Source organism: Prunus persica, chromosome G3, assembly GCF_000346465.2.
Source record: "Prunus persica cultivar Lovell chromosome G3, Prunus_persica_NCBIv2, whole genome shotgun sequence".
Lineage (NCBI taxonomy): Eukaryota > Viridiplantae > Streptophyta > Magnoliopsida > Rosales > Rosaceae > Prunus > Prunus persica.
The window spans coordinates 1,276,010-1,300,084 of NC_034011.1; the positions used below are offsets into that span (position 1 = coordinate 1,276,010).

The 24,075-nt window shown below is 37.2% G+C and overlaps 4 protein-coding genes and 1 pseudogene across 7 annotated transcripts; 1 reads left to right on the forward strand and 4 right to left on the reverse strand.

Annotated features, from left to right (window-relative positions):
* Window positions 566-2,764, reverse strand: LOC109947876 (annotated as a pseudogene).
* LOC18784141 (ABC transporter E family member 2) lies at window positions 4,514-8,799 on the reverse strand. The gene is made up of 12 exons (XM_007217562.2): window positions 8,532-8,799; window positions 8,063-8,165; window positions 7,889-7,974; window positions 7,686-7,783; window positions 7,483-7,600; window positions 7,255-7,344; window positions 6,729-7,033; window positions 6,388-6,583; window positions 6,106-6,291; window positions 5,728-5,985; window positions 5,365-5,610; window positions 4,514-5,236 (listed from the first exon to the last, which is right to left on the reverse strand). Exons 2-12 carry the CDS (start codon window positions 8,163-8,165, stop codon window positions 5,117-5,119), a joined length of 1,806 nt encoding a protein of 601 aa, XP_007217624.1. The 5' UTR covers window positions 8,532-8,799; the 3' UTR covers window positions 4,514-5,116.
* On the forward strand, window positions 8,933-12,794 carry LOC18784257. 4 transcript variants are annotated; one of them, XM_020559534.1, is made up of 6 exons: window positions 8,935-9,255; window positions 9,431-9,547; window positions 10,261-10,311; window positions 11,167-11,273; window positions 11,378-11,465; window positions 12,097-12,794. In XM_020559534.1, the coding sequence occupies exons 4-6, from the start codon at window positions 11,239-11,241 to the stop codon at window positions 12,382-12,384; spliced, it is 411 nt and encodes a 136-aa protein (XP_020415123.1). In that variant the 5' UTR covers window positions 8,935-9,255; window positions 9,431-9,547; window positions 10,261-10,311; window positions 11,167-11,238; the 3' UTR covers window positions 12,385-12,794. The 4 variants fall into 4 exon arrangements, with proteins under 4 accessions (XP_020415126.1, XP_020415123.1, XP_020415124.1 ...); XM_020559537.1 differs by lacking the exon at window positions 11,167-11,273 and having other exon boundaries at window positions 8,933-9,255; XM_020559535.1 differs by having other exon boundaries at window positions 10,261-11,273.
* On the reverse strand, window positions 13,545-15,823 carry LOC18784034 (exocyst complex component EXO70A1). The gene has a single exon (XM_007217784.2). The coding sequence runs from the start codon at window positions 15,807-15,809 to the stop codon at window positions 13,815-13,817; it is 1,995 nt and encodes a 664-aa protein (XP_007217846.1). The 5' UTR covers window positions 15,810-15,823; the 3' UTR covers window positions 13,545-13,814.
* Window positions 17,178-24,041, reverse strand: LOC18784473 (pentatricopeptide repeat-containing protein At4g19440, chloroplastic). Its single transcript, XM_020558809.1, has 4 exons — window positions 20,757-24,041; window positions 20,565-20,658; window positions 18,686-18,857; window positions 17,178-17,678 (listed from the first exon to the last, which is right to left on the reverse strand). Exon 1 carries the CDS (start codon window positions 23,277-23,279, stop codon window positions 20,775-20,777), a length of 2,505 nt encoding a protein of 834 aa, XP_020414398.1. The 5' UTR covers window positions 23,280-24,041; the 3' UTR covers window positions 17,178-17,678; window positions 18,686-18,857; window positions 20,565-20,658; window positions 20,757-20,774.

The window sequence follows — 24,075 nt, forward strand, 5'->3', positions numbered from 1 at the left end:
CAATGACATTGACTACGACTACAGGTGCATTTTTTTATTGGTCTGTTATGGAGTTTTTTACTCCCTTTTGTGCTCTTGACATAAAAAGAAGAAATTGGAGGAAAAACATGAAATAAAATGAAGCAATGAAACATGGACAGCTTCCCAACAGTGACATCCCATAGGTTATTATTCAAGAGTGACATCTAGAGATGTTATGTTTAAAATGGACCGGAATAACATTTTTTTTCTTCCGCCCCAACTGGAAAGCTTTAATTCTTTGTACCCATTATACAATTTAAGGCTTGAAGTGGACTTTTAAATAATTTTCTCTGAAAAAATTAAAAGGAAATCCATAAATAATAATTTAAATAAATACATAGTAAGTAATTAGTAAGTGTAAATCTATACAAACTGAATATTACATCAACACAGGGCTAACTAGTTTTGCCCTCAACACTATTTGTACCACATTACATACCATATTAGTTCAGGACCCGCTTGTTTAGACGGATCCTGCGTCTATTAGATGTATGATCCTATAATCTAAAAATATGGTCCTTCTAACATTACTCTTTCAACGAAGTCACATTGCCTTAAGAGTTACACGAAGCTGATTCGTTACGACGTTTTTTAGTTTACCAATAAAACGTATATGTTTGATGCTGGAATACTTGCCAATCTTGGGCTGAAACAGGGAGCACAACATCTTCTCCAAGCTTTGTGCAGTGTATTTAACATATTTGCTACCACTTGCATCTTGTTCAACCAAAACCCCACACTTGTGCATGTAGCTCCTATAAACAGGTACAACTGCCTGCACCAAAAGTTGGCATACCTTCTTCCTCAAGCTTTCGTCATATATATGACCCAATTAGAGTGCTTCTTGTACCTTTCATCAAAAAGCCTCATTGAAAATCAAAATCCTGGTGATCAAAAGGAAATGAAATTAAACCCTTTTGACTTAGAAGAGGCAGAAGCTTTCCCCACCTCTCTCTCAAGTAGAGAGCTGCACAATAGTCCTTGTATTTCTCATGAGCTTCTAACCAAGAATTTCCCATGATATCCCCAAGCTGTGTGCCTTTCATTTGGTCGAAATGACAGTGATTGTTCATCATGAAAAGGTAGAGGGAGATGTCCTCATTGGCCTTGGGCCATGCATCCAAATTTAGCCCAACTTCCTTCATGGTACTATAAATCTGATGGGAAAGGACATCATCATCACCATCATCACACACATCTTGTTTCCAGCTTTGATGGATCTGCAAGATCTAGATCAAGCTTGGACTATAATCATCTCCTAGCAGTTTATTATAGTAATTAGTTATAAAGCTTACTAGCCTGTGAACGCTACCATCCGAAGGAGGAGAAAATCGCCTTTGCAACTCCACTTGGCCATTCAAAAAAGAAATCAGGATTATGCTATTCAAAGCGTACAGCCGCGCGGCGCTACTTATAAAACATTCTATTTATGGAGTACAGCCGAGCGGCTATACGCTTGAAACAAAAAAGTGCAGCCTTGCGGCTATAATCTTATAATATCCTTTTTACTATTTGCTTTTTTATTAATTACATAATATCTTAGCCTTATTTAATTAATTTCATATGTGATTATTTTTTACTGAATAATTAAATTCATACATTATATTATTATTACTTAATAAATGGATATTATTATTTTTCATTTTTTTATTTAATCAAATATTTAAATAAAAATTATTCAATAAGTAAATAGTAATTAAAACATAACTTCTAAATAAAGTAATTAAAAAAGAGAAATCAGGATTTTGCTATTGAAAGGGTGTAGCTGCGCGGCGCGTATAGCCCATTGGTCAATGCAGGAGTCAATGCGACCCATCAACAAACTCTGTGCTCTCTATCTCAAGGTAGTCCAGATCAAGAGCCTGCAAGCTTCTTCTAGCACTCAAACTCCGAGCTTCAGCATACGTACACGAATATGCACTTTTCAGGCCGATCAGCAGCATTCAATCTCTCAACTATGACTTGAAGCTTTTGAATTACTAGCACTTTTGGTTGTAGTAGCACTGTTCTCCATTAATAAAATTATGAATTCAGCTTCAAGTTCGTTGAATGCATAGTTGAGAAGCCCTCCATCACGACGATGACAACCCTCGATAAGCAGGAAGATCAGAACATGATGCAAAAGAGAGTGACTTCTCAATCTCCCGAACGACATCAGCAGCAGGGCCAATGGCACCATTGATTTGGTCCTTAATTGCAGAATATCCACACTTTTGCGTGGTGATGGCCCTCATTGCAGCTTCCAAAGATGGCAATTCTGCTTCATGCCTTCCAACTTAGACCCAGTTTCATCAATAGCTGAAGAAAGAGCTGTAGATTTCTCTAGGCTAGCCTTACAATTGCTGGGTAGCTTCGAGTTTCTCCAAATTTTGTTTGAACATCATTAATACTCTTTTAGGAGGGTGAAGGTTATGAAAAGTTTATTTGTTGATTTTTTTTTTTGGGGTTTCTAGAATACGCTGGATTTTGCAGACCTAACATTGGATGAATATGATCTTGAAACATGTGGGGACTGTTTTGATTTGCCTGTGGAGTTTTACGAACACAAGTATCTGGATTCTTTAACTCAACCTATCTTGGTAGGTTTGGTGTTCTTAAGGACTTACCCTTGGTCCTCAGTGATTTTCCAGTTTCTGCTCTTCCAAGACTACTAAGGGAATGCAAGTTCTTGGAAAGCCTAACTCTAAAGCGTTGCTCCAAAGCAAGTTTCGGTTTGATTTACTAACTTGTGTTGGAGAATGCTTTAGAGTTAGGCTTTCCAAGAACTTGCATTCACTTAATAGTCTTGGAAGAGCAGAAATTGGAAAATCAATGAGGACCAGCCATAAGTCCTTAAGAACACCAAACCTACCAAGATCATACGGCTCAACCTTGCAAGCAGGTAGAGTTAAAGATTCCAGATACTTGTGCCTGTAGAATTTAATAAGCGAAGTGGGTTTCTTAAAATTAGTCAAAGTTGTCATTTTGTTGGGGTAAGGGTTTGCTTTTTGCCCTTGCCTTATATATTGTCGTGCTCACAGGATTTCTATGTTCTGCTCATAGGGTTTTCTGTGGTCTACCTTATCTACTGTTGTTCTCACAGGATTTGTGTTCTGCCTTACCTACTGTCGTGCTCACATGGTTTCTATGTTCTGTTTTATCTATTGCCGTGCTCACAGGGTTTGTGTTCTGCCTTATCTACTGTCATGCTCACATGGTTTCTGTGTTCTGCCTTATCTACTGTTGTGCTCACATAGTTTTTGTGTTTTGGCTTATTTACTATTGTGCTCACAGGTTTTTGTTCTACCTTATCTACTGTCGTGCTCACAGGGTTTTTGTATTCTGTCTTATCTATTGTCGTACTCACATGGTTTGTGTTCTGCATTATCTACTGCCCTGCTCACAGGGTTTCTGTGTTCTGCTTTTATGTGTTATTCTATGTGCCCTATTTGTTAGGGTTTGTCAGTTGTTTCAATTGTAGTTTATGACAAAGCCTTCTCTACAGTTGTTCGATTGGTGTTCTATGACTCACTTGTTAAGTTGGGCATGCGAAATATCTTTGCCCCAACTTGAGGGTTTGTGTTGGCGGGTCCTTACTTAGTTAGGATTTGGGTTCCTTACTATATTAGGATTTTGGTTACTTACCCATTTATCTAGTCCTATTATAATTTAGATTTATTTCTATAATTGTAATTTGTATTCAATTCTTATTTTATTTAGGGTTGTACTTCTTTATAAATACCTTCATATTATAGAAGAATAAAAATATGAGCATATCTGAATATTTGCCATACTTTATTTGACAAAGCTCTCTCAGGGTCCGGTGACAGTGAAGAGATTAGGCCCTTGCATAATGGGTTTCGTTTAGTTTCTAAAGAGATTCTCTCTGTCTCAAGTTTGTGTTTTTCAAACTGTCTACATATGCTTGTTTGCATATTAATCTGCAAAGTTTTCAGCAACTGTTTGTGCCTTTTATTTATTTATAGTTTTAGTAAATCCTGTTTGGTTGCTACGTAAATTGAATGTTTTTTTTTGGGGGTAACAAAAAGGGCTAAGCCCAGACAACAACTAAACATAAATCAATCTAGACCTTAAAAGGCCATCCCAGTCTTCTTGGAGAACACCGGTAATACCACCAGGAGGCAAAACAAAGCAGTGACTACCCATTTCCATCTCATGCCCCATCTTGGCCAGAGAGTCAGCAGCAAAGTTAACCTCCCTGAAAATATGAAAGATGCTGCAGTCCCAGGAACTCTTCCAACAGATCAGGATAGTGGAAGGAAGAATCAAAGACAGAGCAGCATCTCCATTTCCATATAAACCAGCAACCAGTGGCAAAAATATTGCACCATCTCAAGTTGAAAAAATTAACAACTGTTTTCAGGTTTAAACGCAACCAACAATTAAAGTCAGTAGATAAGGATACCTTAAGATTTATCTCAAAATTTAAGTATACTTGATAGGTTTCTTTCTTCATAAAGATTGCTGATTTTTCAGCAAAGTCAATCAAACGTGTCAAATTCCTTACTTTTGCTTTGATCACAAATGTTTAAAAATGTTACACAACAAAAACTAAACCACTATCAACAACTAACATTCAATTTATAGCAGCAAGGAGTTGTAACAGAAAATAAAAAAATTATCAGCAACAGTATCTTCTGAACACTCTCTGGTTCCTACCAACCATAGGAGCCAATTCACAATCCACGATTGAGACTGCAAATTCAACTTAAAAACTTGAATTGCACCCACAATCCATGATTGAGACTGAAGTAGTCTGTCACCAGGTACAGGATCCCCGCGTAGTGAAAAACCTCGGGGTAGTGTTTATGATAGATGAGGAAAGCCAAGTGAGGACATATCTGTAGGGCACACGAGTGTTGATTTTTATGGTGTTGGCCATAAGAAGCAAGATGGGAAAGTCCCCAACCAGCTAGCTCCTGCTCTTGGTAAGAGGTCTTACAGTTACCCTGTTGAGACAAAGAAAATGGAGAATGGTCCGAAGACTACTCAAAGCCTGGTATCGGTGGCTGGGGCTTAGTCGTCCCATAGAGTCCCACCCTTGGATTTGGAGAGGGGGAATTGTTGTCTCGAACATGTTGGACAGTGTTCCAGTTTAGTCGTCCAAGTAATAATAGGACCCAGCAGCTTTTTGCTCCCTATCCTTGGTTGAGTTCAGTTTGTTGATTCTTGGGCGATAGTTTGTAGGGTCACGTCTAAATGTGATATCCAGTTGCTGCAATGCCACATTGGAAAAACAAAGAGAGAATCAAATCGTAGAACAACAAAAATTACGTTACATTCAACTGGAGGACAAAGTATATGCAAGGCAAGGAGGTAAATTAAACAAGCTGCAAGACTTACAGATAAGAAGAGATTCATCCCAGTCAACAAAGATTGTGGAGAATTTGCAATACAATCGACTGATGGCTTTCCTTCATAGACAATAACTTTGTCGGCCAAGTAAGTAGCCATAATGAAATCATGCTCAACCACGAATGCGGTTTTCTTAGCGTGGAGGATGAACCTCTTTATGACTTTTGCTGCAACGATACGCTGCTCAGAATCAAGATATGCACTTGGTTCATCTATCAGATAGATGTCTGCAGGCTGCAATATCAAGCAAAAAGTAGGCTGCATATAAGTTAAGTTCAAAGCAGATGCATCATACTGTGCACTTAATTTGTTATTGCTGTAAACTTAGGTAAACTAAAATCAATCAGTTACCTTTCCAAGGCATAGACATAGAGCAACCCTTTGCAGCTCTCCACCAGAGAGTTTGGTAACATCTTGATCCATTAATTGCCCAATTTGAAGAGGCTTCATCACGTCTGTCACAAACTGGGGATGTGTACAGGAATCCCGAATTTTTTCATGAAGCATGTCTTTGACTTTTATTGCACGCTTTGTATTAATTTTCTGGGTCTTGTAGGAAACACAAAGCTCAGGTATCTCCACATCAGAATCAGGTTTCAATAGGCCAACCTACAAATTGAACAAATCAAATGTATGCAATGACTCCACGTATATATCAAGATGCAATTTAATTTTAACATATGATTGAATTGATTAAAAAGAGTGAAAATGTTAAGGACTAGTACGTACCAGCATTCTCATAAATGTAGTCTTTCCGGATCCATTCTCACCCAACATCACAATAATTTGAGAATTGCTAAATTCGCCCTCTATAACTTGAAGCTTGAAGTCTCCCAACGTTTTAGTCATCGATGGGTACCCATACCGTGCATATGTCTCAATTTCCTCACCGCTTTCTTGTGGAGTCTCAGAAACCTAAACAAACAAGACAACAACATGATTATATATCTTTAAAAATATTGATTAAGTGCTTAAAACCAGCATTTTCATTGACAGAATTTATTATCTTACCTTAAAAGTCAAAGATTCATCTCGGAACCTTAGGTTTTCTGTAGGAACAAATCCCGCCAAGAAGATGTTGATTCCTTCTCTAACTGAGAAAGGTAGGGTTACAACTCCATATGCACCCGGCTTCCCATATAAGCAACAAATGTGATCTGATAAGTAGTCTAGGACGCTCAAATCGTGCTCCACAACGATTACATAGCTGAAAATGTAAAGCAAAGCAAAACATCCATTACTTAAACATGCCCAATGTAAGCAAGAAAAGACCCCACAAATATAAGCAATGAAAAGAAAATAAAAAAAATTGGGGGGGCAAGAAGAGAAGAAGAGAGCTATGAAAACAAAACCTATCAGGCCTGATCAAAGATCGGATGACTTTGGCAGCTTTAAGCCTTTGTTTCACATCAAGATAACTTGAAGGTTCATCAAACATGTATATATCTGCCTTTTGCAAAGCAAGAAAAGCAATGGCGAATCTCTGAAGCTCCCCACCAGATAAATTGACTACTTTACGATCTAGAACCTGGTTTAGCTCAAGATCAACAATGACTTCTTCCATCACACCTCTCTCATCTTTCTGTTTGAGCAACTCCCCTACATTGCCTTCAGCTACTTTTGGAATGTAGTCAACGTATTGGGGTTTTATAACAGCCTGTTTAAAGGAAAAATAAAACATATTACATAAAACAGCAAAGGAAATAATATATAAGTGCCCGACTATGCAATTAACTGGACTAAACAACATCACACATAGCATAAGTGTCGGAAACAACCCATGTTCAACACAGAAAAGCCCAAGAACAGAAGGTTAGGCAAAAAATAAAAAACAAAACAAAACAAAACCGGTAACGAAGAAATAATCTATATACCTACCTTCAACTTATCTTCCAAGAGACGAATAAAATAACTTTGCAGCTCCGATCCTCGAAAGTAAGTCAAGATTTCCTGCCAATTTGGAGGATTCTACAAAAGAATAAAAAACAAATTATAGTCATTCAAAAGAATTAATTCATCAAACAAAACTTGAGAAAAATGATCATATACTAAGAAAAGGGGAGAAATTGGAAATATGAAAAAACGATGATATGTAAAGGGTATTACATTGAAACGACCCAAATTTGGTTTGAGCTTGCCAGCCAAAATTTTGAGGGCAGTTGACTTCCCAATGCCATTAGTTCCAACCAAACCAAGAACTTCCCCTGGCCTAGGGACTGGTAACCTGTACTAATTATGTATAATTTAGTTTCTGTTAACTTAAAACACTAAAACCTGAAGCTGATCAAAGTGGTAAGGAAGTAACTGACCTGTGTAATTTAAAAGAGTTAGACCCATAGCGATAGGTTGTGTCTTTGTCCAGTGCCTTTGGCAAGTTGATGATTTCAATTGCTCCAAATGGGCATTTCTACATGATCATAGCCAGAATGAAAACAATGCCTCTGTTAAAACACAACTAGAGTAGATAAAAAGAAGATGAAAACAAGACAAACAAAATACAATCTTCACTCACCTTAACACATATACCACAGCCAATGCACAACTCTTCGGAGATACGAGCAACCTTGGACACAGGTTTGACCTCAATGCATAATTTACCTGCACATTGATGGTTAATAATAGATAACAAGTAGCATTTATGCATAAGAAGTCCATGTACAAAAAAGAAGTAGCATAACATACATACCAGTACGTACGACCGGGCAAGTCCTCTTACATTCCTGGTTACATTTTTTGGGCTTGCATTTGTCAGTGTTCACTATTGCTATGCGAGTCGACCGATTTTCCATCTAAAAGGTGAACAAAATGTTAATGATATGAACCCTACATCCACATGGATAAATCAAATAAACTTATAAATAAATTCAAACCAAACTAGCCACCTGAACATGATCGGCAAAGTCTAGAATTACAAATACACTTTTAGGAAACTCTCAATGCAAAATAAGGGCAATACTAAATGCCTCATTCAAGTTACAACTAAAGATTTTGAAAGAAGAAGAGGTGGTCTTATTTCTTACTTGTGCTCGCTATATGATTATTATGACAAACAAAAATCGTTACATGATGATCTCGAAAACAGAGGAGGAGTTGAAAGAAACACACATACAATGCAGTTGAAGATTGAGAGAGACAGGACTTGAAGAGGAACTTACTGTGTTACTGTAGAAGAAGATAGCTTTGATAGCTTTGAGAGAGAGAGAGAGAGAGAGAGAGAGAGAGGATGATTGATGAATGAAAGGGTATGCGAAGGCTCATGATGAAGAATAGGCTTATTTATACGCAACTCTGATAACGTGTTAAACAAGTTTCTTCTGTTTCCTTATACTTTTTGGTTTTTAATTTTGAAATGATTGGGATTTTTAGATCAGTGTTCGGTTAGGACAGCAAGTCAATACCTGCACAGCACAACATAAAATTACATTTTTGCCCCCAATTAAATGGTGGGTCTCTCCCTTCTGTTTTGTAGGCTTATGAACAGTAACTTGACCCTTTTACCCCTGAGATCTCCTCTCAGCCCCACACCCTTCCTCTTCATCCCAGCCCTCTTTCTCTCTCTCTCTCGCGGCCACCGTCATCATGTCTCCGACGGACGGTTCTGATGCCTCCCCCGTTGGATCTCTTAGTAGGAGGTCTTACGGTTACCCTGTTGAGACAATGAAAGTGGAGCATGGTGGTAGTGCAGTGGGTGGACCGCATATTGCAAATAATATTGGGCGGAAGAGGCTCTTTGGTGAACTCAGTGCAGACCCTGGTACTAGTTCAGTTTCTTTGGTGCATGAGAGAAACGTGTATCCTCAATGCAAAATTATCTCACAGGATTTCAAAAAATCAAACTTAACCAAAAATGGTCTGAAGACTACTCAAAGCCTGGTATCGGTATGTTCTTTTCCTCATAGATCATAGTTCATATAAGATAAATTTACTGCGAATCTGAAGCCTGTGCTAGCTGTGAGGATTGAATTGTGTGATAGATTGGATTTTGAGAATCAACTTCTTTTTTTCCTCCTTGACTGAATTGGTAAGAGACCTGTTTTGAATATCTTGCCCCCAGGAAGTGCTTGATGTGAAACAAAGATTGCACCAAATTGAAATGGAAATGTTAAAGCTTCATTGAAAGCAGCTACCGATGGAGAAAAAAGATGGAAAATGATTCATTTGTCGAATTCTGGTAAAGCCTCTGTGTAACTTGGATCAATTTGCTAAAATATGAAGCTCATTTCTACATATAAATGCTTTCAGTTTTGTTCAGAACTACAATACATGTGTGTGTGTGTGTGTGTGCGTGTGGGAAAGTAGGGGGAGCAGGTGGATGTGTGATAGAATGAAACTATAGTGATGCTGTTTACAAGCTCAGTACCGGGGAAAAGAAAAAGGCTTTTGATCTCTGTATGGGCCAGTGTTCTTTCTGTTTCTTTGATTTTTCTTGTCTTGTTGTCAGCTATGTAACCTGTATTTTAAATTTTTTGTTCATAAACAGTTTATGCAAGAGGCAGATATATTCTTTTTGTTTTTTTTTTTCAAAGAGGCAAATGTAGCAGGATAGTTCAATGTATGACTGGAACTTCTTCAATTATCTATGCATAGGATGAAAGCTAACACTATGATGTGAGGATTATTCACATAAGGTCCTAATCTGATTTTGTGCATTGTTATGGATTTTTCAATTTTTTTAAGCGAAGTAAAATTTTATCAGAAACACAAACATGTTATGAAGAATATTTAACCATTATAAAGACTTGTAATTAGGTCTCTAGGATTTCTTCTGCTCTTCCTCATTAAAATGCATATTTTTCCTCTCTTGACTGATAATCATTTCATTGATCTAGCTTTACTAACTTTTCTGGAATCTAATGCACTTATTCATTTTGAGGTATATTACAGGATTCAGAGAAAAACGTTGAAGTTGACTCAAGAACTGTATTAGTAACAAATGTAAGCTATTTGTGTATGTTGCTGTAAGCTATTTGTGTATGTTGCTCCTTTTTTCTCTTTTTTGGTTGGTAAATACAGAGACCTAAGTAGCCCCAAGATAATTGAGCATTGGTTTTCTCACTAAATTGTTTGTTCCTTGTCTATTAGTACTTGTTTTCTTATTATAAATATAAATTCTTCTCCACAACTGTCATTTGTTTTTGTTAACAAAGCTTATTGATGGACTTCCTCTGATGACTGTCGTGTACCTTGGAGATGGAATCACATGATAATTTAGACACTAAGTCTAAAAACGTTTTCTCTGACATTCCATATGGGGATTTACAGTACCAATCGTCATTGAAGGGTTTTTCACACATTTATATTTCTATGTTGTTTGGAAGTTTAAATTATTTGAGTTATTTGCTTCAATCTTTGTTTTAAGTTGAAATACTTTTTGAACCTTAGAAGATGGCCATAGAGTACGTAGACTGTAATTGAGAGAAACATTAAAGCTCACAATAGTGTGATGAGAAGAGCCTGACTCTATTGCCAACAGAAAATAATTAAAGGAAGGTATTTAATTGGTTGGATTGTAATTCTAAGTAAAGCAGTTGATAGTAAAAGATGGAAACCAGAGGTGTGTGCCGATTCATGCCCGTTATCCTCGCTTTGAGTTCACTTCTTAGTTAATCTAACCAGAAAGCAGGGGTTGTAGAACACTTTTGTTTAAATAAAATGAAAGGTATTTGTGATTAATTTCCATGGAGATATTGCTATTATTCCTTCTGATTTATTTAACGTGTTTTAAATTCTGCATTTGTTGTTCAAAATAACTCATAAGCATACCATGTACTATTTGAAAAAATAAAACAGATACGTTTTAAAGCAATTAAAGAAGCTTTGTCGTTGTTCTTTGCCAACTGTGGAGGGGTTGTCAATGTGGTAATGCTGACAGACATATTAACTGCTAACCGACAAAGGTAACACTTATTTAGTCATCTCTCCTATATCTGAGAAGTACCCAAAGTCTGTTTGTATGTTTTATCTTTGGTTTGGGACAGTTTTATGACAATTCTATTATCAGGGCTGCTTATGTTACCTTTGCTAACGAGGAATCTGTTGACAAAGCCGTGGCATTGAGTGGGACAACATTTTATTCAAGAACTGTGAAGGTGAGCAGTTCCTTATATGTCTCACAGGATCTATTAGGTTATTGATCTGGTAAATTACAAGAAAAAAAGTGGGAAACCTAAAAATAAAAAAAAAAATAAAACAGAACGAAAGAAATAAATAAAAAAGACGAGGGTAGGCCTTATGGAGATTAACATGGTTGAGAGTAGTAAATATGCTACTCAATTGTTCTAACTTTGTCCATGTTCACTGGGCAGTGGATAAATGTTAAAAATGCTATACAATTGCCATTAACTGGTTTTCAAGAGAACCAAGTTGGGATAAAGATAATAAACTGAATAGGCTGATAATATTAAGCTTCTCTTGGGTTGTAGGTGACAACAGAGTTTCTATTTCTGATCAAGGAAAGATTTTTTTTTTTTAAATCTTTTAAAGAGAATTGAATAGATAGAATTCCTCTTTTCTTTGACAAGCTCTTTTATACCCGTGTGTATCCCTCATGTTTCACATTCTATCTCTCTCTTCTATTAAAATTTTCCAATTAAAGTGCACAAGATGGGTACAGATTCTGTTAGTCACAAGGATCTTAGGTTGTAAATTTGAGATTCACCTTTGGAGCACTGACAATAATTTTCGAAAAACTAACTTTTCACCTGTATACTTATTGTATAGGTGCTGAGGAAGGCAGAAGCAGCTTCTGCGGCAACAGCCCCAGCCCAGCTTTCTGCGAAGCCTTTCCACGCACATGGTAACAGAAAGGCCATCCCCAACAAACCACGGTATCCGAGCTCTAGTCTACAATGGCGGAGAGAGCCCAGCACTGATCCAACGGAAGCAGAACAACCATCAGCTCCAGCTAGTGTCGAAGTTGTTTCCTCATCTGCCCCAAAACATCTTTCTGATACAGACAAAGAGGGGAATGCCTCGTCAACAGAGCGCGCTGCAACTCGAAGCACTTAATTTCCAGAATGTCATCATTGGGATGACATACAGCTTACTAACTATACCATACTAAATAACCGCAGGTCAGGGGGCAGATTAGGTTGATCTGTAAAATCTACTTCTAAACTTTTGAAGGCTGTTTTCTATTTCGTTTTTGTTTTTTTTTACGGTCCACATGCCTTTTCTTTCACACACACCATCTCCGATCAACTACTTCCTCTTTTTTCTTTTCTTTTTTTGGGTCAATTACTACTTCCTCTTTAGGATGGATATAGAGGGTGTGCACAACTGCACAGCATGAAAGTGTACTGCGTTAGTTTGTAAAAATAATTCCAAGGCTTACTTTGTTCAGTAATTACTTGGTATATAAAGTTACGGATTATCAGATAATTTGGATGAGAATGTGATGTCTTGATTTTTGTCCATCAGATTGACAGAATTTTTACTGTAATGACAGGTTTTCATAATACTTTGGAATTATTGGGTTGAAGTTAATTGAGGATTTCAATCCCAAAAGGTACCCTGCAAACATAGATAAAAATCATTTGTCTAAGTTTGAATCAGAGGGTTCTATAAGGTTAAAGACTGGACTGGTCTTTCTCCTTAGCCTTCACAATCACTGTAAACCTTGTGAGGAAAATATGTATGGGGTTTTTTTTAATCAAGAAATATGCATGGTTAAGGAGAAGCTTATTAGCCAAGAGCATCATATATGAATAAAAACATGGGGCTTTACCATATAAGGACAAATAGGAAGGCACGAAGACAAAATGGTACATCGCCTTCAAATAATAATAAGCCGGTCCAGTTATTATGACCATGTCATTCTCTGACAGTGGCATTGACAATGGGTGCATTTTTTTGTTAAAATGATTTCTCTCTAATGGAGTTTTCTTATTCACTTTTTTGCTCGACATAAGAAGAAATTGGAGGAAAAACATGAAATAAAATGAAGCAATGAAACATGGATAACCTGCCCAACAGTGACATCCAATAGGTTACTATTTAAGAGTGATATCTATGGATGTTACTTTTAAAATGGACCGGAATAAAGTTTTTTTCCTTTTGCTCCAACCGGAAGAGGAAAGCTTTAATTGTTTGTACTAATTAGACTATTTAAGGCTTGAAGTGGACTTTTAACTAATTTACTCTATATAAAAAAAAAAAAAAAAAGGAAATCCACAAATAATCATTTAAATAAATACATAGTAAGTAATCAGTAGGTGTAAATCTATACAAACTGAATACTACATGAACACAAGTGTAAATCTATACAAACTGAATACTACATCAACAAAGGGTCTAGTTTTTACCCTCAACACTATTTGTACCACATTACAGACTATATCATTTCAGGACCCGCTTGTTTAGACGGCTCTGACCTCTATTAGATGTATGATCTTACAATCTAAAAATGCGATCCTTCTAGCATTACTCTTTCTATGAAATCACATTGCCGTGAGAGTTACACGTAGCTGATTCATCACGACGTTTTTCAGTTTACCAATAAAACGTATATGTTTGGTGCTGGAATACTTGCCAATCTTGGGCTGAAACAGGGAGCTCAGCATCTTCTCCAAGCTTTGTGCAGTGTGTTTAATATGCTTGCTACCACTTGCATCTTGTTCAACCAAAACCCCATACTTGTGCATGTAGCTCCCGTAAACAGGTACAACTGCCTGCACCAAAAGTTGGCATACCTTCTGTCTTAAGCCATCGTCAGATATGACCCAATTGGAGTGCTTCTTGTACCTTTCATCAAAAGCTTCATTGAATGCCTTGAGCAGCTTGTTATCAAAATCCTGGTGATCAAAAGGAAATGAAATTAAACCCTTTTGGCTTAGAAGAGGCAGAAGCTTTCCCCAGCTCTCTCTCAAGTAGAGAGCTGCATAATAGTCCTTGTATTTCTCATGAGCTTCTAACCAAGAATCTCCCATTATATCCCCAAGCTGTGTGCCTTTCATTTGGCTGAAATGGCAGTGATTGTTCATCATGAAAAGGTAGGAGAGGGAGATGTCCTCATAGGCCTTGGACCATGCATCCAAATTTAGCCCAACTTCCTTCATGGTACTATAAATCTGATGGGAAAGAACATCATCATCACCATCATCATACACATCTTGTTTCCAGCTTTGATGGATCTGCAAGACCTGGATCAAGCTTGGCCTATAATCATCTCCTAGCAGTTTATTATAGTAATTAGTTATAAAGCTTACTAGCAAGGGAACGCCACCATCTGAAGGAGGAGAAAATCGCCTTTGCAACTCCACTTGGCTAGGAAGTTCCCAGAAAATCTCACAAGCCCCAATAACAACTCTCTTGATTAAATCCCTTGTCAGGGTTTGAATTTCATCGCAGGCCTTCCCACCAAAGAGCCTGTTAAAATTCAATCTTAGATTTTCCATAACTGTAAATATATCTAATAGCTTCAAGAGCTTGATGGGGTCCTTCTTCATCTTGGTGACATTAGTTCCAAATTGGAGGAATGAAGCAAGTCTAAACTCTTGAGAAATTCTTGCAAAGCAGCACTTCCAAGCATCTGATCCTACCTTCTCAAAGACATTGTTGCATAGTTTGTACTCAAGCTCAAGCAGATGCTTCACAACCAACTCCAAATGCTTCCCCCATTGGTCAATGCAGGAGTCAATGCTCTGCCTATCAACAAACTCTGTGATCTCTATCTCAAGGTAGTCCAGATCAAGAGCCTGCAAGCTTCTTCTAGCACTCAAACTCCGAGCTTCAGCGTACACGAATATGCACTTTTCAAGCCGATCAGCAGCATTCAATCTCTCAACTATGGCTTGAAGCTTTTGAATTGCAAGCACTGATAATGGTGATGAAGCAATGCTGGTGATTGTAGTAGCACTGCTTTCCATTAATGAAATTATGAATTCAGCTTCAAGTTCGTTGAATGCCTCGTTGAGAAGCCCTCCGTCACGACGAGCTGAACCCTCGATTGCATGCAACTCCTGTAGAATTCTGAGAGCTTTCTTCACACTCAAAAGGCTTCGATCATTGGTAAATGCATTGCCTTCCAAAAACTCAACAATGTCCTGCAGCCACTGAGTTGCCAGCTCACAGTTGTCAGCAAGAAACCTCAATGCTTCTTCAAGCCGTTTCATGGCTGAAAGATAAGCAGGAAGATCAGAACATGATGCAAAAGAGAGTGCCTTCTCAAGCTCTCGAACGACATCATAGGCTTTGAGAACAGCAGCAGCAGGGCCAATGGCACCATTGATTTGGTCCCTAATTGCAGAATATCCACATCTTTGCATGGTGATGGGCCTCATTGCAGCTTCCAAAGATGGCAATCTCTGCTTCATGCCTTCCAACCTAGACCCAGTTTCATCAATAGCTGAAGAAAGAGCCGTAGATTTCTCAAGACTAGCCTTTAACAATTGTTGGGTAGCTTTGAGTTTCTCAAAACTTTCAACATCAGCCATTGCCAAAAGAAGTATCTATCTATCTATCTATCTATCTATCTTTCTCAGAATCCCCAACAATTGACTGAACCTTTTATAGTGCACCAAGAATTTAGAAGAGTGCAGTAAAAAATTCTGTCATGGTTTCTTCTACACTACTCATTTACTTTCCACCAAACTTACCAAATCAGATAAAGAGAGTAACCATATTCAAACCAACCCTCACTTGCAAGATAAACACCACATAAGCCTCAACTACCATGTACTGAATTTCCTTGGTTCTAATACTTACTTGCAAACAAACAAACATAACATATTAGGGACCCCAACCACCAAATTATATACATACATATAAAATGTACAGCTACATACTTAAGAACAATCAGACTATCTCTTCTAACTTGTGTGGAATTCTGAAACTTTAGTCGTTTCGTACACAAATTCTTCTCTGCAAAAGAAAGATTTAGGGCGCTGTCCAAAAATTGTTTGCCCATAATTAACTTCCCAAAAGTCCTCCAAATTTTGTTAGAACATCATTGATATAAGTTTAGGATGATGAAGGTTATGAACAGTTTATTTTTTGATTTATTTTTTTGGTTTCTTGAAGTAATTGTTTCTTTTGCGTAACTAGACTGCTGGGTGTTGCTTGCTTTTAAGATACTATGAGGTCAATTATAGAGATTATGCGTGCGCCCACCTTCACTTCACCTTTATTCCGGAAGGGAGAACAAAACAATGTTGTAGCAATGGGCAAGGAAGCTCACTAATGTTTTTCTTTTTGGTCAGTAAACCTTAGGAAGCTCGCTAATGTCTGCTTTGTCTTTTACAAAAAATCCAGCCTAAACCCTCACTTAGAAAGCTCCCGTTTTCGCAGATTGAACTTCCTTGGATTGAAATTCCCATGTTTAATCTCACAAGATGAAAATAAAGCATGTTCATTCCCATATTTGAGAACGCCGGTAAATGAGGAGCAGAGGAAAAATCATTTTTACCCATTTCCATGTTTGATTTGTACAATATTATTATAAATGAAAAGTTATTTAGATTTCCAACAATGCCCTCGATTAGTTTTTCATTTTACTTCTGGTTTGTGTGAGTTTTGATCAAGTTCCTCCTAAAGACTGTTTAGGTTGGGTAGGTAGGGGGGCGTGGCTGAAGAGCAAATCACTCAGGAATCGAAAAATTAATCCGAAAATCAAACTCCTAGAAATGCAATGGTGTCTGAACTTTGGGCCCATCAAATTTTGTGTGGTCATTAAAAAATCTATTAAAATAATGAAGGTCCAGGGAAATATCAATTGATAGCAATGTCTAACACAAAGCTTAATAAAAGAAAATGAGTCGATAAACTTGATATTAAAATATGTGAGGCGAAACTTGCTGGGGGTATTGACAGCAACAGCTAATACAAATTGAAAACATGAAATGTTACAATTAACAACAGAAATGTATACAGTGGGCATCACTACAAATTTACTTTGAATATATTGTGGATAGCAGCAATAGTCCTAACTATCCACTTACTGGGAAAAACCAAAAAGCAAAAGAATTCTATAACAGAGGCGATCCTCGGTAAAAACACGAAAATTAAGTGCAAGTGAGATGAATATAGATAGGCCTCATGCTGCAAGCAGACTCGTACTAACAAAGGTTCAAGCAAGAATAACAGCTGCAAAATTAGGCTTGTTGTCCAATCAGAGGCCGCCCTTCTGTTTCAAGGTGATCTTGTCCCCAAGACTGAAGGGCAATGCCTCGAGTCTTGCTTCTAATTCTGATGTATCCACTGAGCTTACCATCTGCTTGTTTCTCAAAACTCACATTCACCAAAGTATCCTCCCCAAAAACACTCTTTGGGTACAGAGGACTCCACATTCTCCTTCCAGTGTCGATCTAATGCCCAATTAGCCAGGGATGAGCAGGAATTAATGACCATCAATCATCCGCCCAGAAGGCGTAAAGATTTTAAAAAGAAAATACACGTACTCCTACATGCATGTTACACGTATTTATGCACCTATGGAAAATGTCAATATTGAACTGTATTTTGTTTACATTATGACATGGTGGCTAAGTTTTTACGTAAAAGTTTGGATTTGTATAAAGAGAAATAGAAGACATAAATTTCAAATGATTCTCTCTGTCTAGTCATTTCAACATTCAAATTCAAAAGATTCCATCTGAATTTAGTTTAACATAAATTGTACTTAATGAAAAATAAACATAGATTGTATTGCATTTAATGTTTCATGGTGATGTAAACACTGTTACAAACCTATCGTTTTAAATTTGTCCATCAAAATGGAACATAAGTAAAACTGAGATTGTTTTGTCTCTCAAGAGTGATGCCGCGTCTAAAAGGTCAAACTTACCATCATCCAGGATATCTAATCTCTGATTTGATGGTATCCAATTCCTACACTCTGAATAAATGAATAAAAGAAAAAGGAGAGAGAGAACTTAAATATAAAAAGGGGTTGAAATCTCAATTCTAACAATTCCAAAACTACACTTCTAACCTTTGATAACCTATACTGCTTCAAATCACCAACTGAAAGATTTCTGAGTCAAAGGTATCCCAAGTGCGACTCATAGGAATAATTGTGCACAATAGGAAAAAAACAAGCTCATTATTTTTTTTAAAATCTAATGCCAGGGTGTGCATGCCCAAGGTTATCAAATAAAATGTCCCTTCCCCTGTATGCAAAACATAATTTTTTGCATAGTAAATTTTTGTTTATTCTTTCATATGTACACTTTTAGCATACCTTCAGAACAAGTTATCTAGCCTTCATGAACCACATTATATCAAGGGGGAATGCAAAAAAACATATGTTGCAGTAAATCTTCGAGCAAGAAAAAACAAAAACAGTTGTTGCAATAAATCTTGAGTGCAATACCTGGGATTCTGCCATATCTTGATGTTTCAAACATTTCCTTAAGGCCATATCAGCGAGCTATGTGCCTCATCAATAGTGTGAACACGATTTAAATCTGAGATGGCTGGTGTCTAATTTTCAATTTTTTCTTCAAACAAAGCCAGTTCCAAACTCAAATACTTACAGGTTGCAACTGGTGACAAGCATAAAAGTTTGTAAGAAGTTATTAATATAGATCCTCTAATGTAAAGAGTTAGGACAACCTTACGATGAATACTAATGCAGTAGAACATTTTAGATAGAAAATAAAGGATATCTATATACAAGTACTATAGCCACACTATTCAATGATACTTTAGCAGTTTCTTAATTTAAGGTTTTATGTTTCTGTATTCTATTTAGGGGGATGGGGGCAGGGAAGATAATGATAGAAGTGAGCTCACAAGTGTAATTTTTCTGAGGGATGCCAAGGGTCATTAGTCATGACTCACAACTAGTCATCAAAAGCCATAAAGGCCAAGACTACAAATCAGAGGCTCTACTTTTGTTTCTTAGAATGGTTAGCCTTTGACTTCATAGTTCCTTTGAAAACCTTAGGGTTTGTTGTGATTAACAGAGATATGTTTTCCTTTTTCCCTTTCAAGGAACACATTTCATCACCAGCTAAATATTTCATCGTCTCATTGCACTCTTCAATATGTCAGCGTGTATTAAAGTCAAGGCTACTCAGATTTTGTATCAAAGAAGTACAGAAACGTTGAAAAAGATTGAGCTGAAGTTGGCAAAGTAAAGATGCCAAAGATTCCATTATTAGAAACCGGTATGAACTAAAAATAGTAGTTCCGCTATTTTTATACATTTTGAGTCTCCATTTATGATCCCCTCGTGATGTTGATCAGCCCACAACCATGGGCTAGAAAGAGCAAAAAAGTTTGGTGAAATCACGTGACAGAGAGATACAAAAAGACAGGTAAGGGATTCCAGTCTACAAAAACATTACAATTATATTAAGGCTCTTTTCTCAGCATGTTCTAAAATAGCAGTTCCAGTTTGTAATCACAATAAGGGCTTCAAGAAGAAAAGTCTGAAATATCCGTAGAAATTTAAATTTTGCTCTCTTTGACGCCACACCATAACTGCTTTTAGCTTTAGTACCAATTGGTTTACTTAAGCGGGCAATAAGGGAGACGAATATCTGTACATAACTATCATAAAGGACGACAACGTGAAAACCTTCCAGAGTCAAGTCAAACAAGCCTTAGATTCCTTAACCAAAAGAAAATAGTATATATGCTATCAACCTTAATGCAATTTTATTTTCAAATAAAGATACTTAAGAATCAGACAACCCTGATTTGTAAACAGATGGTAATGATATCATAGGTGCCCCCAGCTCAACACAGTTACCACCTATGCAAAGGCCCAACAACTCTATGTCAAGTTACAATAATAGAACTATTAATGAGAGGAAATGGACTTAAAAGTTTATTCATCAGACAGACTTGAAATAGGAGCTGATAGGAGCTAATAGGAGCTACATACATAGAGAATTTCAATCTTACAACATATAATGGAAATTTGTCATTATATTCAAGTGAATACAACTTGACATAACTTATTAAACTGCTAACAGATGACACTCCATAAGTACATGGCACAGTGAAAATCATAAATGAGTTCACCAAAACAAGATGTTGCTAAAAGAACAAGATGAAAAAATGACATGGTAAACGAAACAATTATGCTCAGACCAAAAAAGAAAAGCAACAATTATGAACTAATTATTTTCATCCTAACCCAGCAATAACTATAAACTCCTAAAAGCAATTGAATTACAAGTAATGAAACAATCTTCAAACAAATAAGATGCAAAAAATGAGTTATGTACAGATCTACCAACCTCCCATGTTCAAGGATCATTTTGGAGATGGTAAGGAGATGTAACATGTATCCCATGGTCTACAGTCAGCAGTATTAAGAATAAGAATATGCACCTGCACATTAACCATATTACTTCAGAACAAGATGCGCAAATTAAATATGATAACTTTTTTAAAATAAGAATTCTTCATGCAGAAAGTAAACACCTAACCTTTTGAATGTTTCCATATCATTCCTGATTTGCACATGTAGTGGGCTGATGCAACCCATGAACCAATGTTGTATATGTAATCTCATCTAAACCTACACCTTTACTGGACATATGATCACATACTTCAAAAGCTTCTTCCACCATCCTTTCTTTGCAAAATCCATTTGTTAAGGCATTATAGGTAACGGCATCTGGGGCAATTCCCATTTTTGCCATCTCGCATAGAAGTTTAGTTGCTTCTTCCATATTGCCTAGTTTAGAATACCCATCAATCATGACAGTGTAGGTAATCTTATTAGGTTGTATGTTATCTGAAGACATCTCCAGAAAGGCACTCCTTACTTTATCCATTTGGCCTAGCTTACAATAACCATGAATCAGTGCAGTGTAACAAACAACATTTGGCAACAAACCATCCTTCCTCATTTCATCCAGAAGGCATTTTGCATCCTCAACATCGCCAATATTGCATAGTCCATGTATAAGAGAAGAATATGTGCCACAAGATGGTTGAATGCCCTTCTTTTTCATGTCACAACGAAGACCAAGGGCAGCAGTCATATTCCCATCTGTGCAGTATGCTCTGATTAGTGTATTATAAACAACTGAATTTAGTTCCACTTCCTTATTCACCAACTTACTGAAGAGATTTTCACCCTCTTTCATTCTTCCAGCTTGACAGTACCCATCTATCATCACCCCATATGTATAGACATTGGGAACAAGACCACGATTTTCACACTCATCCCAAAGTTTAACCGCATCGTCCACTTTTCCCATATTACATAGGCCATGCATTAGCAAATTATAAGTGTAAGTATCTGGTTCAATTCCTTGTTTAGCCATCTCTTCCTTAAGCTTAAAACCTTCCTCCACTTTTCCCTCCTTGCAACAACCCAAGATAAGTGTGTTGTATGAGATTCTATCCAATACCAAACCTCTTTCTAGCATCGGTTTGAGTAGCATAACAACCTCTTGCATGCTACGAGATTCACAAAGTCCATGAATTAGAGCATTTGAGGTCGCTGTGTTGGCTGCAACTCCTTTCTCCCATAGCCTAAACCAAAGCCCAAGTGCCTCAGAATGCTTTCCATCTTTACAGAGCCCACCAACCAATGTGGTAAGCAAGCTATCACTGGGCCTAAAGTTTCTTAATAGCATTTCAGTAGTGAATTTTAGTGCAGAATCAAACCTAGACTTCATGCATAACCAGTGAATAACCGAGAAACAAACAGCTTGGTTTATGGATAAACCACCAGATATAATCTTGTCTAAAACTTGCTCAGCATGATCAAATTGATCACTTCTACAAAACCCCTGCAGTAGAGAATTAAGAGTAACAGAATTGGGAGTTAACCCATTGGATAACATATTATCCCTTATCTTTAGTGCCTCACTAATATTTCCCGTTTTACAATATCCATCAATCAATGTGTTATAGACAACCTCGTTCGGGACAAATCCTCTGTTGCACATTTCCTTCAAAACACAATTTGCATCATGAAACTTCTCCAGCTTTATCAAACCATTAATGAGCACACTATATGTTATAAGACTCGGGCTCACATTGTTTTCTATCATCTTCTTCTTAAACTGGAAGGCCTCTACTAATCTTCTGCTCTTACAGAGCCCATGAATAATATTATTGTACGTAACCACATTTGGGACAATACCCAGCCCCTCCATTTTCGAAAACAAACCTATTGCATCATCAACCTTTCCTCCCTTACAAAATGCATTAATCGCAGTAGTAAACAAGTAAACATCAGGAGAAACACCTCGGCACATAACTTCAAATACATCATAACTCTTATGAAGTTCGTTAGCCTTCACTAAAGAACTCAACAAAAAGTTACAAGTCTTCAATGATGGAAAAACACCCTTTTTAGAAAAAATTACAAACGCATCAATGGCATAACCAAAACCCATATTCTTGAATTGCGTACAGTAAACATGAATCAACAAATCCAATGCCTGAACCCCAAGACCTTGTGTGGACACGGTATTCAAGTCTAACATGGCAATGGCAATCTCCATATGCCTTTGATTGTGGTTAGCATATAAAACTGGCACATTCCCATCAATCAAACGGATCAAAAGCAATCTCGCAGGCGACACAAGATTCGAAAGAATAAGCAGACGAACTAAAACACAAAAGGATCGTACAGTAAACTGAAACTTAAAAGATTCAGAAGCAAAGTAAAAGAAATGAAGAGCTGTTTTGGGGTTCACATTGGAGCTAATGGAACAGAATACCCTATCAAATTCATGAGAGGACAAAAGGGGTATCAGAGCTTTACATTTAGAAGAATCCAGAGATGGTTTTGAAAGAATAGAAGATACCCAGTTGTGCAAACTCTGATTGGGAGGCTGTGGTTCCTTCGGAACCTGTAATGGTGGCGGTTGAGGAGGCTCTTTGGGGCGTTGGAGGTTGCAGGTAACGCACGTTAAGGGGCGGTTGATGCGGAAGAGAAGAGTGGGTTTCGAGATTGAAAGCCTTCTAAGATCCATAGGAAAATGCATGTCATTAGTTGTTTTGGGTCTCTGGATTTTGTGGATTTTACTCAAGGGTTTTATGCCATTGCCACTGGCGGAGCCACCATGGGGTCAATGGCAGCCATGAAAATGGGCTTGAAGGTCCCTACCCCTTAAAGTTGCGTAACAGCTGCTCAACGGAAGTCCAGAGAAGGAGAAGGAGCTAGCCGTCGTCGCAGGGTTTTTGTCAGCCTCTTTGTTAGGCCATCAAGTCATTGAGGATTTGTGCTGGGTGAGGAAAATGGAGGGGCTGCGTTCTGGGGATGGTCGAGGAAGGGTTAGGGGGGGTTAGGTTGTTTTTCTTCTTGTTTTTGTTTTTGTTTTTGTTTTTTGTTTTTTAATAGTAATTTTTACTTTGAGAGCCCATCCCTATTAACAATTTATCGAATATTTTAAACACGTTTGCTAATATCACTTTATCTATTTTTAAATTTGTTTTTGTTTCAATAGCTTTTTCTTTTTTGGTACTATTAATTTCTTAAATCGTTTTAATTTTATTTTTATCAAATAGCTATTTAGTCGCTTCGTACACAAATTGTTTGCCCATAATTAACTTCCCAAAAGTCCCCCAAATTTTGTTAGAACAGCATTAATATAAGTTTTAGGATGATGAAGGTTATGAACAGTTTATTTATTGATTTATTTTTTGGTTTCTTGAAGTAATTGTGTATTGGGAATCGAAAAATTAATCCGAAAATCAAACTCCTAGAAACGCAATCGTCTCTGAACTTTGAGCCTATCAAATTTTGTGTGGTCATTAATAAATCTATTAAAATAATGAAGG